The sequence below is a fragment of the Aotus nancymaae genome, unplaced genomic scaffold (assembly GCF_030222135.1).
Source record: "Aotus nancymaae isolate 86718 unplaced genomic scaffold, 86718_ANA_hifiasm-v0.15.2.pri h1tg000008l, whole genome shotgun sequence".
Taxonomy (NCBI): domain Eukaryota; kingdom Metazoa; phylum Chordata; class Mammalia; order Primates; family Aotidae; genus Aotus; species Aotus nancymaae.
In genome coordinates this window covers 58887964-58906880 of record NW_026988419.1, presented here as the reverse complement: position 1 = coordinate 58906880, position 18917 = coordinate 58887964, and the positions used below count along the sequence as shown (strand labels likewise).

At 36.9% G+C, this 18917-nt stretch overlaps 1 protein-coding gene across 8 annotated transcripts in view; it reads right to left on the bottom strand.

Annotated features, from left to right (window-relative positions):
- The window catches only part of UBR3 (ubiquitin protein ligase E3 component n-recognin 3), a 254046-nt gene that overhangs the window by 76152 nt on the left and 158977 nt on the right, over positions 1-18917 (bottom strand). For 6 of the 8 annotated variants that reach the window (XR_010341473.1, XM_064373357.1, XM_064373359.1 and 3 more), the window contains 3 exons: positions 12331-12464; positions 6188-6298; positions 771-983 (listed from right to left, as the gene is read on the bottom strand). Coding sequence is in view for 7 of the 8 variants with exons in the window: in XM_064373357.1 (XP_064229427.1) it covers positions 771-983; positions 6188-6298; positions 12331-12464 (458 nt within the window). In the remaining variant the exon portion in view is untranslated. The remainder of the gene's footprint in view (positions 1-770; positions 984-6187; positions 6299-12330; positions 12465-18917) is intronic. The other 2 variants (XM_064373358.1, XM_064373360.1) reach the window with 1 other exon arrangement.

Here is an 18917-nt window from a genome sequence, read left to right as displayed (position 1 = left end):
CTAATACACATACACATACACAGTAAATACATGTGGATGTCTGTGTAAATATTTCTTAATCCTAATATACCTAATAGGCATATGTTTCAGTGATTAAATTGTGCTTTATACACTTTCTCTCTTTCTCTCTCTCTCTCTCTCTCTCTCTCTCTATATATATATATATATATATATATATATATAGCTTGTGTGTTTGATTTTAAATCCTTCTTTTTTCTTTGAAATGGAGTCTTGCTCTGTTGCCCAGGCTGAAGTGCAGTGGCATGATCTTGGCTCACTGCAACCTCTGCCTCCCAGGTTCAAGGGATTCTCCTGCCTCAGCCCCCTAGGTCACTAGGATTACAAGTGCACGCCACCACACCTGACTAATTTTTGTGTTTTTAGTAGAGATTGGGTTTCGCCACATTGGACAGGCTGGTCTCAAACTCCTGACCTTAAGTTATCCGTGCACCTCAGCCTCCCAAAGTCCTGGGATCACAGGCGTGAGTCACCATGCCTGACCTACTTCAAGATCTTTAAAAATTACATCTAAGTCTATAGAGGTTCTTGACATAGAAGATATATATTAAAACTAAAAATTTAGACTAAAGAAAAGTACAGTCTTTGATAATAATTTGTTCTATTACTTTTATTTAAGTATAAATAGAAGAGGATAAAAAGCTCTAAAAGTAATTTCTACTAAATATGTAAAAGTCCAGAGTAATTTGTAAACTGAATGAAAATGAAAGCTGAAAATCAGAGCTGAGTTAACCAAGATATTTATGCCTTACACTGATCCTTACTGGGAAAGCTCCTGGTCGTCCCTGCAGCTCCTCCACTTCCTTTATGAGATCTTGTATGCTTTTGTTGCTAGGGCGTTGCCAAAGGTTATTTTCCACATTGCTTCCAGGATAACAAGGAAGAACACTGTTAGCAAACTGCCTACAGAGGGGACACGTGAATTCTCCTTTGTCCACTGAGAAGCCCTGAAGAACCTGGTCATTCTAAAAGATGAAATAAACATACAGATGTATGATACACACAATTACAGGAAACACAAATTATACCACCCATTTAATAGTAAATTAATGAGCCATACAAAAAAAAGACATCTCTAATATGTGTCATAAAGAAATAAACAAAATCCCTTATTTAACTGTTAAAGTTCACCAAATCACTTCTTACATCATAGCAATTACATAACACTTGCCCTCACCAATACACTGTTTAAGTACCTTACTCTTTTCTTAGTATGAAACATTCAAGTGATGATACAATCAATCTGAAATGTGGATTTAAGATAAAGAATAATTCAAAAAACAGGCCACATTAAAGTGGGTCACCCTCCTCTTGCTCCACACCCGTTTTCATAATCTGTAACTGACTACTGGGAAGATTATCCCAAAGCTCATGTTCTTTGATCTAGGACAAATAGCTTTTGAGAGTAAATAAGCCTTTTGAAAAATGCCTTCTAAGGTGTCTAACTGCTGAATACAACTGATTGGACAACTGAGTTAGTGCTTACTTCACTGTATCTTGCATCTCATGCACTTTGACTAAGAACTATGCATTCTTTTTTCACTTTTTGACATTAACTTCTTAAGTCCTTAAAAATGTAACAAGGTATCTTCCTGAATCCAATTCTACAAACACTTACTAAGCTCCTACTATGTAATAAATGCTGTACATGGTGATAGCATAAAGTGTTAAGATACATTTTTTTCTTCTTAATGTACTCATAATTTAAAACCAAAATCAGGCAGATAAGTTATAGTGTGATAAATGCAACAACAGAGAAGACAACTTGTGAGCTAAGTTTTAAAAATTGGCAAAAAGAGAGTATGCTAAAAGGTTGGGGCAAGGGTCCTGGTCACAGAAGAACATTTTGTGATAAGCTTCTTTACAGTCTCAATTCCAAAGAATGCTAGATACTCTTTTTTGCTGTAACTGAAGATAGGTTCTCTACTGAAGCACCCCCAGAAACCCTCTCAACTCACCCTCCTACATCTCTCACATCTCAACACCCTCTGGTGCTGGCCCAAGATTACTCCAGCATTCTCTTGTCTTTGTGGCTTATGTCATTTAGCAATACTATCCTTTTCCTCCTTTTCACTGCCACCTACTGCCTGCAACCACTGAAGACTTTGGTACCTTGATACGTTTTCCTCATCAGTCCAACTCCTGCAATCTTCCTGTGCAGTTTCAATATGAACGTAGACAACCAAACCTATACCTTAGTCCTTCAGCTCCTTAACCTCATCAACTCCTATAGTTTTGACTTCCACTCTACTTCAGCACCTGTTACCATAACAACATCCTTGTCCTGTAATAATGCAAAATTACTCTAGATCTGAAAATGTCAAATTCAAACATCTTATATTCTGACTACCAACTTCTACCTCCTTTACTCCCTTCTTTTTCTCCCAGTTCATCAGGTTTTTCCTATCTTATCTGCACACCATTGTCCACCACTTCAAAAACTCATGGTAATACTTCATACTCCACCTCCATGTGTCTTTTCATCATTCACACCAAACAAAGCCTTCATACTAAATTAATCCAGTGTATGCCTTCTCCAATTCTGCACTCAAACTGAGTGTTGTCAGAGAAAAATGAAATGCCTTCTTGATACAAACTGTTTCCATCCTCAACTTTGTCCTGAATACTACCTGACACTCTTTCTCCAACATCCTAAGAAGCACTCTCTCACCCAATTCCAAAGTGTTTTTTCTCTTTTTCTTGTTTTTTGAGATGGAGTTTCACTCTTGTTGCCCAGGCTGCAGTGCAATGGCGCAATCTCAGCTCACTGCAACCTCTGCCTCCCAGGTTCAAGCGATTCTCCTGCCTCAGCCTCCTGAGTAGCTGGGATTACAGGCACCCACCATCACACCTGGCTAATTTTTGTATTTTTAGTAGAGACAGGGTTTTGCCATGTTGGCCAGGTTGGTCTCAAACTTCTGACTTCAGGTGATCTGCCCACCTCGGCCTCCCAAAGTGCTGGGATTAGAGGCGTGAGCCACCACGCCTGACCCCCAAAGTGTTTTTTTAAACCACCTCCTTACTTGTCAAGTCCCTCACATTCCCCACCCCTTCCCCTTTTACTCTAGGAGTGTAAGGTTATACCTCCTATCTCAGACGAGAGACTCACTGCAACTCCTTCAGCATCCTCCCTTCTCCCATCACAAATATATAATTAATTAATCCCACCAGTCCTTCCATCTACTTTCGTCTTTCTATCCCCTTTACTAATCTCTCTTCTAAGTAGTCCCCCAAACATACCACTACACGACCTAACGTTTCTAATGTCTAATGTGAGATTTTATTTCCAATCAAAATCTTTCAATGTCATCATCACCTCTCACCTTGATTCCTTCTTCCCTCTCATGCTCCAGAAGACTGTCCTTCTAAATATATTTCAAATCTATACTCTCCTCTCCATCTTCATAGATATGACTAAGTCTAAGCTCCCACATTTTTTCTTACTTCTCTGCAATTCCCTTTCTACACAACTGTCACAATGATTTTGATGGACATGTTATATCTCTGCTTAAGAGTCTTTAATGGCTTTCTCTAAGAAATCTATATAAAGTCCAAATCCTTTAAATGGACAAGAAGGCACCTTACAATGTAAACCTTAATTACTTATTCTGTCTCATCTCTCATCACTTAAGTACCTTACTTCATCAAAATGTTCTGGCACCTGGAAGATGTTCCAGTAAGACTCTGTGTATACCTAACATGTAGCATGCATACTGTAACTGTTTACTTGTCTCTCTTATGTAATACACAGTAAACTCATTGAGGGAAGGAACTGTGCCCTATGTACCACCGTATCCACAATGACTATCATAGCATCTGGAATACTGTACATACTGAATAAATATTTATTGAATGAATAGTTGAATACAGGGATATGAAAAATGCATAATGTGCTTAAGGAACTATTAATTAGCCTACTAATGTTGAATTGATAGAAGACAACACTAAAGCAACAGGCAAGCCCAGATCCTGGAGTACCTGAATGCCATTCAGAGAATAGTGAACTTTATCCTATCAGGAGGAAGACAGCAAGAGATTTTAAGCCAACAACACATATCATTGATTTAAATTTTAGAAAGATTAATGTAGTAAATAAAGTATACCTGGAATAAGGAAATCAACAAGAAATAAATTCCTACAATCAAGATGAGCGAGGAAGGCATACACAAAAAAGTAGCAGTGGGATTAATAAAGGTAGAATACAACCAAGTGAGATTTAGAAGGCAAAAATCAATAGAATTTTGGTAAGGGACTGAAAGTGAGAGGTGAGGAATATGAAGGAAACAAGAGATATCTACTGCTTCTGAGTTAGGAACATGGGAATACAGTAGACCTGTACTTAAGAAGCTGCTTTTAAGAAGTTACGCTGCTTGAACTCAGGAGTATGAGGCTTCAGTAAGCTATGACTGGGCCACTGCAATCTATCCTGGGCAACAGAGTGAGACCCTATCTCAAAAAACAATGTTGGACTGAAGGAGAAAGAGAAGTCTTTAGCTACAGGAAAATAAGAAAATGTAAGGTCCAGGGAAGGATTCTGAATGGGATAGGTTTGAACTCAGCTCCTGATGAGCTGAGAAGGGACAGAAGAGGCAGAAAAACTGAAAATACAGAAGGAAAAGAGGTTACCTACTGATGAATCAAGGCCCCTGAGGTGCTGGGGGAAAAAGGACCACAGTAATACCTCAAAGAGTGGCAAAGAAAAGATTGGTGGGGATGTTGGAATCATTTATCAAGGAATAGAAAAGCAAGATAGGAATCTAAGGGAATATGACAACAAACACTGTTTTCTTAATGACAAAGGAAGTGATAGATTTTGTTAAAAGGAAATGAATCTTGGGGTTTACAGGAAGAGCCTGGGATAGGGGAGGCAAAAGTCTGGAACAGCTGCTGAGGAAAACAGGAGAGGGAACTGATCAAAGACAGGTAAATGAATTAATAGGTAATATTTACAGCCCAGCCCACAACCCTAGTCTAAGCCACTGTTATAGGAAGCCACGAGTTTGTGATAATAACTGTTCACCTAGCTTTACGATTTTTTTTTTTTTTTTTTTTTTTTTGTGACGGAGTCTCACTCTGTCACAGGCTGGAGTGCAGCAGTGCAATCTTGGCTCACTGCAATCTCCGCCTCCCAGGTTCAAATGATTCTCCTGCCTTGGCCTCCCAAGTAGCTGGGATTACAGGCATGTGCCACCATGCCCAGCTAATTTTTGTATTTTTAGCAGAGACAGGTTTTCACCATGTTGACCAGGATGGTTTCGATCCCTTGACCTTGCGATCCGCCCACCTCAGCCTCCCAGAGTGCTGGGATTACAGGTGTGCGACATGTGCCCAGCCGTTTTATGACTTTTCTAGCAGGGATAGCTGTCTGGGTCTAAAATCAAAGGAGGTCACTTAAATGAGATTGACAAGAACAGAATGAGTATAGTACAAGTGAGGCTAGCAAAACGCTAATACACTAGGAAAAAATTCAAAGGATTAAGGGACTATAGATCTTGATGTCAGAGGCAAATCACAATAATGAGAGTGAAGATAAGATAACTTATGTGATAATCATATAATAAGATGATATGGTAGGATATTAAAGCTTAATATTTCAGAGAGAGTAGCAAAGTCTAAATTACAGCTATGGAAGTCAGCTGCTAAAGTGAAAAAAAATTTTTTCTTTTTTTTCGGGACAGTCTTGCTCTGTTGCCCAGGCTGGAGTGTAATGGCGCAATCTCAGTTCCCTGCAACCTCTGCCTCACGGATTCAAGTGATTCTCCTACTCAGCCTCCCAAGTAGTTGGGATTACAGGTGCATGCCACTATGCCTGCCTACTTAATGTATTTTTAGTAGAGATGGGATTTCGACAGGTTGGCCAGGGGGCCACATTGGCCAGGCTGATCTCAAACTCCTGACCTCAAGTGATCTGCCCACCTCGGCCTCCCAAAGTGCTGGGATTATAGGCATGAGCCACTGCGTCTGGCCAGTTGCTAAAATGAAATTAAAAAATGAAAATCCTTAAAGTTGAACAGGCCTGTGTTAAAGAAGAACTGTAAGACTGGATAGTTTATACGGTGATCAAATCACCTAAAAAGATGAGCTGGAATTGAGATGTATATACTATAAAAAATATTTAATACCTGGAAAGATACATACACCTTTAAAAAAATTTTTGCAATCAACTTACCCGTAATGATTCCATGTAAGATTTATGACAATCTATATGTAATGTGTGACCACAGGTTTGTACATAAACACCTCCTTCCCAGCCAATTGATACTGCCAAGAGACACGAACTCTTCAAAATAAAAAGACAAATACAATTAATTTTAAAGAAGTATAAACATATTTAAATACGAATATGTCCATATAAACCTCTGCATGGTTTTCTATTTTTATATTAATGTGGAGTTTCTATTTTTGTGATATCAAGTAATGCCTGACTAGATAGCCTTAAGGCACTATCTTTAAAATTGGAGTACCATTAAGTTGTAGCTCCCAAACTTCTATACTTATAATGAAAGAGAATAAATATTATGAACCAGCCTTTATCCACCCATAAAATATATGTTTTCAATATTATACTATAGTTCAGTATAAACTATACTGTTGCTGAGATTAAGTATGGTACTTAATCTCTCTGTGATTTCTGACATTAACAACTTACTTCTTGAAATGCCTACTTCCCTCTGGTTTAATGCTACTCTCTCGGTTTTGTTTCCACCTCTTTAACTGTTTTTATTAGTCTTTCTTCTAATATTCTTTTTTCTTCACCTACCCCTTCAATGTCTATACTCCTCAATGTTCTATTCTCAGTGCTACTCTCGTCTCATTAAAACTATTCTTCCTAGTGATTTAAGCAGTAATTTCAACTACCCTGCAAGCTTAGATCTCTTGCCTGAGTATTAGATATAAGTACCCATGCCACTCAGAAATCTCCAGTTTAATGTCCCACAGATAAAATCAAATCAATGTGCCAAAAATGTAGATTGTTATCTTCTCCATGAATCACTTCCTTCCTCTTGGTTTAACAACTCCACAATCTATTTAGTCACCAAGTCAGAAAGCCAATAATCATTCCATATCACACTCTCATCTTCATACCACAATATCGGTTCCCAAATCATATGGATTCTATCCCCTAAATAACTCATGATTTTGGTCTTTCCTCTTCATTCCGACTATATAATATTCAAGTCTATTTCCCATGGAGTGGGAGAAGGAGTTCTTAAAGTTTCTTAACTCATCTCCTTAATTTAAATTTGTTCTCTCCATGATGTACCTCCATACATCTTTATAAAGTACAAATCTAGTCACAAGAATAACCCAAAAACATGCCTTAATATTTACAAGGTTTTACTAAAATATACAATAAAGAAGGGTCCAAGACTATATAAGCAAACTATACATCCTTTCCAAATTTGTTTTAAAAGTTTCTTTCATTTTTCCTTTCTCTTTTACATCTTCAACTTCTCTTTCATTATTAATTCCTCCCTCCAAACACATAAATAGACTAAAGCCTTTTCCTCCTAAAATCTCTTTCTCAGAATTTTCATCATTTGGCTTCTGTCAAATAGAATTTGGGCCTAAACTTGAATTCACCTTCTACAATTTGTAGTAAATACATGGGCAGGCCAGAGCAATATGAAGGCACAAGGTCTAACAGGAGTGGCAGCATATAATAAACAATTTGAGAGCCATCAAACAAGCATGTATTTACATGCTTAAAAAACTGAGTCAATCTTTTTTATTTTTATAATGTAAGATGACCAATGACCTTTAAATGATAGTTAACAAAGTTCCAGTATTAAATCAAGACTCTTCATGAGTATCTAAAGTTGAAAATACTGTGTATTACATGGTACAAAATGACTTTCCAGCCAATTTAAAGATGTGAGGCAGCATAAATCAAATACAGCTGGTGAGCAAGCTTCTACTGTTACAAATCAGAAAAGCAACAGGAGGCATGCTCATCTTTGTTTTATGTTTTGGAGCTGCTTGAAATAAATGCAGATTTTGGTGTTAGATCATTTTAGAATGATTGGTAGTCAGTTAATAAACCAGCTGCTCTCTCTGGCACTATACTACAAAAAGGTAATTAATCTGTATTTTTAATAAAAATGGTTAGCTTTTAAAACTGAAAAGTCATTTGTCTATACTTTTAGATGTTTGAGTTTGCCAGTGAAAAAATGCAGGATAATGCTTAATAATGTGGGACTAGTATTTTAGGGAGACCTCAACTATCCCCCACTGTGCTAAGTGCCTAACACTGAAATGTCACAATCTCAGTAATTATTAAAACCTCATACAGTAGCTGGAGTGATTTTACAAGAGAGAAATGATAACCTTACCAAGATCACTAAGTTATAAATTCAAACCCAAGTCTGTCTGACTCCACAGCTCAGGTTCCTTCTCTCTGCTGTGTCATATTTCCCATGTATTGCACTTCCAGTTTCTACAGTGAATGCACTGTCTTACATAACTAATATTCTACATGTCAACTCTGTAAAATGCATGCATTTAATCTAAAGACAGCAGAATCTACAGTTTAATTCTATAATCAATATCAGTGCCCACTGATAGTCATTCTTCTGTTCTATACCGTCTGGTCTAGCTATCACTTAGGTACTCTTATATCTAAAGTAATTCAGTGTAAGAAACCCAGTAAGCATCTACAACACACATACCATGTGCTAACCCTGAATCAACATAAAACATAGCCCTGGACCTACAGAGGTATGCAGTCTAGGGAATATGCCATCTATACATAAAACAGCTCTTATGAAGGCATACAAGAGTAATGCTGTAGGAACAACATGTAACAATCCCTAACAGAAACACAACAGGGCATAATCCAACACAGATTTCAGCTCAGAGACTTTTTATAAAAAAGATTTTTTTCAAGAAATGAATAATTACTCTGGCTGCGAAAAAGAAATACCCTACCTTTTTGCTCCCATTTATTGTATCTTCTCTTCCCTCAAAATTATTATGCTCTTAGGTCTAGGTTTATTTTGATTGAATTTTTTTTTTTAAGTTTTCTATTTGGTGTTGGGATTCATCTTTACCTTTTTACTCTAAAGTAATTCAAAATGATAAACATTAAAACCAGCATTATTGATAGTGGCAGGAGACAGACAAATACCTAGGCAGACAGGGACAGGTCCCTGGTGAAACCCAACCTTCAAACCACAGACAAGTTAAAGCCTGAAAACCAAGCTGCAGTTTCGGGTAGAGTCTATGACTGGAGTGAGAACTTCCTCGATGCCTTTAAGTCAATAGAATGGTGCTTTTATCAGATCCACCCATGGACCATTCAGCACTCCCCCATTGTGCTGAATGGGGTCTCAGCACTCCCCCATTCGAGACCATAAAAACCCCAGACTCAGTCACACAGGCAGCCACCTACTTTGAGGCCCCCTCTCACACAGAAGGCTACCCGCTTCAGGTCCCCTCTTGTTAAGATCTTTTCTGTCACTTGATAAAATTCTTCTCTGCCTTCCTCACTCTCTGGTGCCCATGTACCTCATTCTTCTTAGTTGTGGGACAAGAACCTACCTGCCAAATGGCAGGAGCAAAAAGGGCTGTAACATGCTCCTGGCTGGCTCACCGAGCTGTGGGTGGCAGGAATGAAAAGAGTTGTGACATGCTCCCATTCACCAGACTACAGGACTGAAGAGCTGTGACCCTTCTGGGAGTCCAGACCTCAGCACTCCCCAAGCAGAAGCTGGCTCTGTGGTTGCTGGTGTCTCCAAGTTTTCTAGTCACACTGCATCCCCCTCATTTGAATACTAGCACCCAGCCATGGAAGCTGCTTGCAGCACACCTGGCCCCACCACAGGCAGAGTATGGAGCTGCAGTGGCTGCGGGATCTGGGCTGGGAGTGAGCCAAGTGCAACCTGACAGCCAGCCTGGGTAGAGTGAGTCCAGTGGGCCAAAGTAAAGCCCAGGCAGAGGCACCACCGGCCACAGAGTTTTCTGCCTGGTGAAGCAGCACCAAAAGAATCCTGTGATATTATAACAAGCAAATAAATTCTAAATAAGGTGGTAGCAAATTTCCACAAAAGCAGAACTTAGTATACTTTCCCAATTTCCCTTGAAAAGAAAATATTTATTGGTCTCTGATTAATAAAGTAATATATGTATCCTGTAAAATATCCAAAGAAGCAATAAAGAAAAAAGTGTAAAAATATGTGTGTGTGCACACATACATGTATTTATACACATGCACATACAGAGACTGCTACAAAATAACCACAATTTCATTTTAAAGTCACTGAAAATATATGGAATCATGACCTTATTACCTAACCCAAACTACCTATAAGGCCTAACCTAGCCTTCCTAATTTAGCTTGAATATTTAAAATATCACTTTACATTTATATTGGCATGTACTGTATGCAGAGTGAACTCTAACCTGGTGATTACTGCATGAAAGATCATTATTAGCCCTATTTTACAGATGAGGAAATTGACTCTCAGACTGCTTAAGGGATTTGGCCAAGCTCACATTGCTCAGAAATGGCAGAATCAGGAGCAAACCCCAGTTTTTCTGGTCTAGGACACTTTCTACTCTACGTGACACCTCACTGTAGGTCCATCAGGTCCTGCAGAAGCCACCAGAAACCTTCTTGTCAGTCTAGCATATTAAGGAAGCTGACTCTACTCTGGCTCTTATCATCACTAGGTTAGTTCTTATTTATTCTGATTATGTTTTCTGTCTTCCACTTATTTCTTGCACTTAAATCAATGAATTTATGGGCAAGAAAGAAGTTCTATTTGGAAATCAATCAAGATAGTCATCTTATATAGTTAACTAAAAATAATATTTTACTTTATATTTTAAGCTGATGTTATTTAATTCAAGACACAGCAGATTTAAAAAACTATAACAGAAGAAAGGAAACCCCATTTGATAATCCATTCAGGAAACATCAAAAGGAATAAATACAGAAATTTTAAAGACATTAACATTGCTGCTGCTACTAAAGTTTATCTTGAGATACTTAGAGTGCCAGAGCCCCTAAATGCAAAATAATGAAAAATCTCTACGAAGTTTATAAAAAGTCATAGCAGATATGAATCAAATCCATCCTTACTTTACATTTTAAAAGTTATCATAATGAAATTTTATCATTTATCTTTAAATGAAAGTAAAAGGGGGCAAAAATCTTTGTACAATATTCCTACCATAATAAAAGTTTCTATAAAGTTAATACATTAAGTCCTCACTTAACGTTATCAATAGGTTCTTGGAAACTGTGACTTTAAGCAAATGATGTGGAACAAAACTAATTTAACCATAGGCTAATTGATATAAAAAAGAGTTAAATTCCTATAGTATATTTCTGATTACAAAAACATCACCAAAACTTCTAAAGACCCAGAACATTTCTAATATGAAACACTGAAATAAATGTGGAATGTGTATACATTTAGAAAGGTTAATAAAAACAAGTAAGATAATGATCTACCCAACTTTTGACAAATCAATGAGTGCTGTCAGTAGTAGTGGTGATAGGTTAAATTAAGGAATAAATGTTTGCAAAGCGAAAATCATTAAGGAGCACTTCTTATTACCATGCAATTAAAAAAAAGAAACAATAACAAGTATGCAGGCTCACTGAGTCCTTTCATACCACATTGTTATTATGCAGCTGTATGATTATCATATACTTTATAAATTTTTACATTACAACAATATGTTTTCATTATTTCATTCATTTTCCAACCTACTTATTTCAGTTCACAGTCATAGGTGGCTGGAGCCTATTCCTGCATCTCAGAGCACAAAGCAGGAATCAACCCTTGGCAGGACATGATCCCATGACAGGATGCACTCACACCCACACCTACACCCACTCAGACCAGAACAATTTAGACATGCGAGTTAACCTAATGTGCAGCATATTTTCAGAAAGTAGGAGGAACTGGAATACCCAGACAAAACCCACACAGACATGGGGAGAACACACAAACTCCATACTGACAGTGGCCCCTGTGGGGAACTGATTTTTGTGTCATCAACATTGTAACAAAACAATGTTGAATGAAACATTGTTATTCAAGAACCTGCTGTACTCATCATTCCACTTAATAGAATGTGTATATCACATAATAAACAACATTTAAAACAAAGGTATTGCATTTATTACCTGAAATGTTTATTAACAGGTTTCTATTTCTATCCACATATTAATTTTTTTCTAATAAACTCTCAAATTTAACATCAGAATGCCATTTTAGTAGAAGAATAACATATAAAATTCTGGAGCAAAATAACCATCAACTCGGCAGAAAAAAGTATTATTTTATAAAGAGTACTTACATCCTTAAAATAACGCTGTAATAATGAAAGCCTCACGTCATGAACAGCTGCACATGTATCCCAAGGGTAAATCTGCTCCTCTTCAGTGATTGGCAATTTTTTTGGTTCAACATTGTCACGGCACTGCCCCAAAACTACATTAACAACAAATAAAAGCTCATTAATCAAAAAAAATCAATGCCATAGACCTCTAACTCCAAGAAAAGCTGAGTTATTTACCACGAGCTACTCGAACTTTTTCACTATTAAAATATTTTTAAAGACTCCCCCAAAGAAAGTGGTATTCCAGTTTTCTTTTACAGGCTAAATAAAGCTTCAAGTATGCCAATATTTACTTTAAAAAATAACACTGAACACTTCAGCAAAGTCTCAGGATTCAAAATCAATGTACAGAAATCACAAGCATTCCTATACACCAATAACAGACAAACAGAGAGCTAAATCATGAGTGAACTCCCATTCACAATCGCTACAAAGAGAATAAAATACCTAGGAAAACAACTAACAAGGGATGTGAAGGACCTCTTCAAGGAGAACTACAAACCACAGCTCAAGGAAATAAGAGAGGACACAAACAGATGGAAAAATATTCCATGCTCATGGTTAGGAAAAATCGGTATTGTCAAAATGGCCATACTGCTGAAGCAACGTATAAATTCAATGCTATCCCCACCACACTGCCACTAACTTTCTTTATAGAATTGGAAAACACCACCTTAAACTTCATATGGAACCAAAAGAGAGCCCGCATAGCTAAGACAATCATAAGTAAAAGAAACAAAGCTGGAAGCACCATGCTACCTGACTTCAAATTATACTACAAAGCTACAGTAATCAAAACAGCACGGTACTGGTACCAAAACAGAGATATAGACCAATGGAACAGAACAGAGGCCTTGGAAGCAACGCCACACATCTACAACCATCTGATCTTTGACAAACCTGACAAAAACAAGCAATGGGGAAAGGATTCCCTATTTAACAAATGGTGTTAGAAAAACTGGCTATGTGCAGAAAGCTGAAACTGCATCCCTTCCTTACACCTTATATAAAAATTAACTCCAGATGGATTAAAGATTTAAACATAAGACCTAACACCATAAAAACCCTAGAAGAAAACCTAGCAATACCATTCAGGACATAGGCATAGGCAAGGACTTTATGACTAAAACACCAAAAGCAATGGCAACAAAAGCCAAAATAGACAAATGGGATCTAATTAATCTTAAGAGCTTCTGTACAGCAAAATAAACTATCATTAGAGTGAACCAGCAACCAACAGAATGGGAAAAAAATTTTGCAATCTACCCATCTGACAAAGGGCTAATAACCAGGATCTACAAAGAACTTAAACAAATACACAAGAAAAAAAAAAAAAAATCCCATAAAAAAATGAGCAAAGGATATGACCAGACACTTCTCCAAAGAAGACATTTATGCAGCCAACAAACACATGAAAACATGCTCATCATCACTGGTCATTAGAGAAATGCAAATCAAAACCACATTGTGATACCATCTCACACCAGTTAGAATGGTGATCATTAAGAAATCAGAGACAACAGATGCTGGAGAGGATGTGGAGAAATAGGAATGCTTTTACATTGTTGGTGGGAGTGTACATTAAATTACTTCAACCATTGTGGAAGACAGTGTGGCGATTCCTCAGTGACCTAGAAACAGAAATACCATTTGACCCAGCAATCCCATTACTGGGTATATACCCAAAGGATTATAATACATTTCATTATAAAGAGACATGCCCACGTATGTTTACTGCAGCACTGTTTACAATAGCAAAGATATGGAATCAACCCAAGTGCCCATCAATGATAGACTAGATAAGAAAAATGTGGCACATATACACCATGGAATACTATGCAGCCATATAAAAGGATGAGTTCACGTCCTTCGCAGGGACATGGATGAAGCTAGAAACCATCATTCTGAGCAAACTGACACAAGAACAGAAAACTAAACACTGCATGTTCTCACTCATAAGTGGGTGTTAAACAATGAGAACACATGGACACAGGGAGGAGAACACCACATACCAGGGCCTGTCAGGTGGTCAGGGGGACAGGGGAAGGATAGCAGGGGATGGGGGACTGGGGAGGGATAACATTAGGAGAAACACCTAATGTAGATAATGGGGGTATGGATGGAGCAAACCATCATGGTACATGTATAACTATGTAGCAAACCTGCACGATCTGCACATATACCCCAGAACTTAAAGTATAATAATTTTTTAAAAAGTAAAAGAAAAAGAAACAGTATGATGATAAACTCATGATGGATGGATGGCTTCCTAAATCTAGCCACTGAAAAATCTAGAATCTGTAACTCTCCAGTATTCATAAACTTTTTCTAAATATACCATTTCTCACTAAAAGGAAGAGGAGATCCCTGGAGAAAGAGTTGAGTCCAGGGTTGGGGAAAAGTGCAAGGTGAGCCTGTAAGGATGTGGGATAAAAAGAGCAAAGAAGTGTTCAAACATTGAGGAGGCAGATTTATAAGGACCTGAGTTCTGATTGGTAAAATTTGAGAAAAGTTGAATATTAAAAAGAATAGTAACAGTAATAGATAACACAATACATTCATTGACCTGGGCAAAGAAAATCAAATAAAAGAGTATATGGGTGAGTAGAATCTTAATGTATCATCCTGCAGATTACCTCCTAGCTTACCCAAGTGATCAAACTTCGTTGGCACCACCAATAACAGGACAAATTGACACAGTGAACCTCCTGATGTGATGCTGTGGGAAGGAACATCACCTGGATAATACCCTTGCCAAAAATGTTTAACTTCAATCTAATAACAAGGAAATAATCACACAAATCCAGACTCGGAGATATTCTATGGAACAACCAATCTGGACTCCGAAACTTTAAAAAGGGACTAGAGAAACCATTCTAAATTACAGGAGACTAACAAGAAATGACAATGAAAAGCAACGCATGAGCTTTTATTCAATCATGGATCAAGAAATATCTGCTATAAAAATATTATTGATTCTCACCACAAAAAAAATGATATGTGTATATGTGTGTATGCTAATCAACTTGACTAATGGTAAAGTGGTATATATGTTAATTATCTTGACTTAATCATTCCACAATGTATACATATCAAAATATAATATCACAATTACATACCCCATAGATATATACAATTTTCATTTATCAAGTAAATAAGAAACACAAAAAATATTGCAGGGACAACTGAGAGAATCTGAATATAAACAATATTTGATGTTACTAATGTTACATTTCTTAGGAATGATAATGGTACCATGGTTATGTAAAAGAATATCCTTGGGCTGGGTATGGTGCCTCAGGCCAGTAAACCCAGCACTTTGGGAGACCAAGGTAGGTGGATCACTTGAAGCCGGGAGTTCAAGACAACATGACAAAACCCCATCTCTACTAAAAATACAAAAATTAGCTGTGTGTGGTGGTGCACACCTGTAATCCCAGCTACTTGAGAGGCTGAGGCATGAGAATCACTTGAACCCAGGAGGTGGGGGTTGCAGTGAGCTGAGATTGTGCCATTGCACTCCAGCCTGAGCAACAGAGACAGACTCTGTCTCAAAAAAAAACAAAAAAAAAGAAAAAGAAAAGAAAATTTTTAAAAAGAATATCCTTGTTCTTAGGAGATATATTCTAAAGTACTTACAGATAAAATATCATGATATGTGCATCAGAAGAGCTGCTCTTAGAAAAAGGAATAATATTAGGTATATCACTGTGGGTCCAAAGTTTTGAAGGGATTTATAACAGCAACAGAAATAAGAGACAAAAGCTGGTAGATGCCACCAGCTAAAATATAATTACCACGATGCAGAATCCTCTTAATATGCTGCTGCATTCAGTTTGCTAGAATTTTGTTGAGAATTTTTGCATGTATATTCAAAACGAATATTGGTCTACTGTTCTCCTCTGTTATCTTTATCTGGCTTTAGTATCAAAGCTAGCCTCATAGAATGCTAGTCTCATAGGAAGTGTTCACTCTTCTTTATTTTTTGGAAAAATTTGAGAAGCATTGGTGTTAATTCTTTAAATGACTGTGTGCTAACCTACCCTGTGTTAGCCAGACAGACTCCATTTTGCTGAGTCAGAGAGACTCCATTTTAACCTCTGCCTCACCCCTCCCACCATTTCTCCTTTGAGTGCATATTGGGTCATGTTCCTGTGCTGGATCATGTTGTACTTAAAGCTATAGAAACATATAACCATTGTAACCATATCTTGCTTGACAAGCCCACTTGCTATTGTGAATATCCTCTTGATCGATTATATGGAAAGTACCGAATGCCCCTCCTTGGTAATCAGCAATCATGGGAACCGCTTGTGTATACCCTCCTTAGTTAATCAACAATCATGGGAGCCTCCTGCCTCCTAGTTACCAGCCTCCACCCCTATCTTGCTTCTGTTTCTGTAAAATTCCACTTCAGCTAGGCTCCTCCTCCCCTTTCTTAAGCAAGGTATAAAAAGGAATGAAGCCCCTTCCTTGGGTCCCAGAGATTTTGAGCGTGAGCTGACTCTCAGTCACCGGCAATAAAGGACTCACAATCAGATTTCAGAGTATGGGGCTTTCCTAACAACTCTCTCAGTTATAACATTTGATAGAATTCACCAGTGAAGCCATCTGGTCCTGTGCTTTTCATTGTCAGATTTTCAAAAAATTACTAAGTCAATCTTTTTGTTATAAATATGTGCAAATGTTTTATTACTTCTTGGGTCTATTTGGTAGTTTGCATATTTCTAGGAAGTCATTCATTTAATCCAGGTCATCTAATATTTTGGCATAAATTGATCATAATATTCTTCTATAATCCTTTTTGTTTCCATGAGGTCTGTAGTAAAGGCAACAATCATTTCCAATTTTAGTTATTTGAATCTTTTTTAATGTATGCATTTACAGCTGTAAATTTCCCCATTTTCACTGCATCCTAAAGGTTTCGGTATGTCATATTTTCATTTTCCTTCATCTCAAAGTATTTTCTAATTTCATTTGTAATTTCTCCTTTGGCCCATTGGTTGTTTAGTAAGAGTGTGTTGCTTAATTTGTACATACTTGTGAATTTCCCAGGTTTCCTTCTGTTATTCTTAGCTAGTTTCATTCCATTATGGCCAATGAAGATTTTTTGAATAATTTCAATCTTTCAACATTTTACTGAGGTTTGTTTTGTGGCCTAACATATGGTCTACCTAGGATAATGTTCCATATGCCATTGAGAAAAATATATATTTCACTGTTATTGGGTGTAGTGTTCTATGTAAATCTGTTAGGTCTAGTTGTTTTATAGTGTTGCTCAAGTATTCAGTTTCCTTTCTGATCTTCTGTCTAGTTGTCCTATCAATCAAAGTCTCCAATTATTATTTTAGAAGTATCTATTTTCCCCTTCAATTCTGTCTATTTTTGCTTCCTACATTTGGAGGCTCTGTTGTTTGCATCATATATGTTTATAGTATCTTTGTGATGGTTTGACCTGTTTATCAATATATAATCTCCTTCTTTGTCTCTTGTACAATTCTTAACTTACAGTTTATTTTGTCTCATAGTACAACCACTCCAGCTCTCTTTTGGTTACTATTTGCATGGAATCTCTTCCCATCCTTTCACTTTCAACTTATTTGTGTTTCTGGATCTAAAGTGAATCTCTTGTAGAATCACATTTTTTAAAATTCATTCTGTCAACCTCTGCCTTCTACACCTGCACAGTTTAATGCATTTATATTTCAATTAATTACTAAAAAATTTAACTCTTCTATTTTGCTATTTGTTTTCTATTTGTTCTTTAACTGATCTATTACTGCCTTCTTTTGTAATTAATTGAATTTTCGGGTATAACATGTTGATTCTCTTCGTGTGTGTGTGTGTGTGTGTGTGTGTGTGTGTGTGTGTGTTTAACTTTTTTTTATAGTGTTTACCTTGGGGATTAGAATATCTTCACTTTGTAACAATCAAATTTAAATAATACCTACTTCATTTCAGAAATATACAAAAACTGCTCCATTACAGCTCCATCCCACTTCTCTTCATGTTTTTATCTCAGTGCCTACATTCTTCCACAAACAAGAACATTATTATTTGGTTTACAAATCTAGATATGTAGTTCTTTCCAGATTTACTTTCTTTTTATTATATATGTTTTTCGAAGTGCTATGAAAACTTTAACTTTGGACTTTCTGAAGCTTTGCAAAGATTGTAGGGATTAGTAAAATGAAAAGACTATATAGTATTATATTATTCTCCTATGGAGAACTGAAGATACCCAAACTAGTAATGTTTACAACAGGCATTCTGAGCAATAGTGAGATGGGACATAAATGAATACCTTCTATGTAGATAAATGTACTTTAAAGGCCCTTAATTTGAGCAGTGTTTTGAAAGGTTCCTAATCAAAAGACTGTAATTTAGCACAAATCAAATAGAAAAATAAAGAGATAAAAGTATGGGACTTTTCTTTAATACATGATTTGAAGAAGAGGCCAATAAAGAATCAGTGAACACTAAGAAGATCTAGAACAATAAGCACACCTAGCCTCCAGATTTTTGTTTCTAAATACCATTTCCCA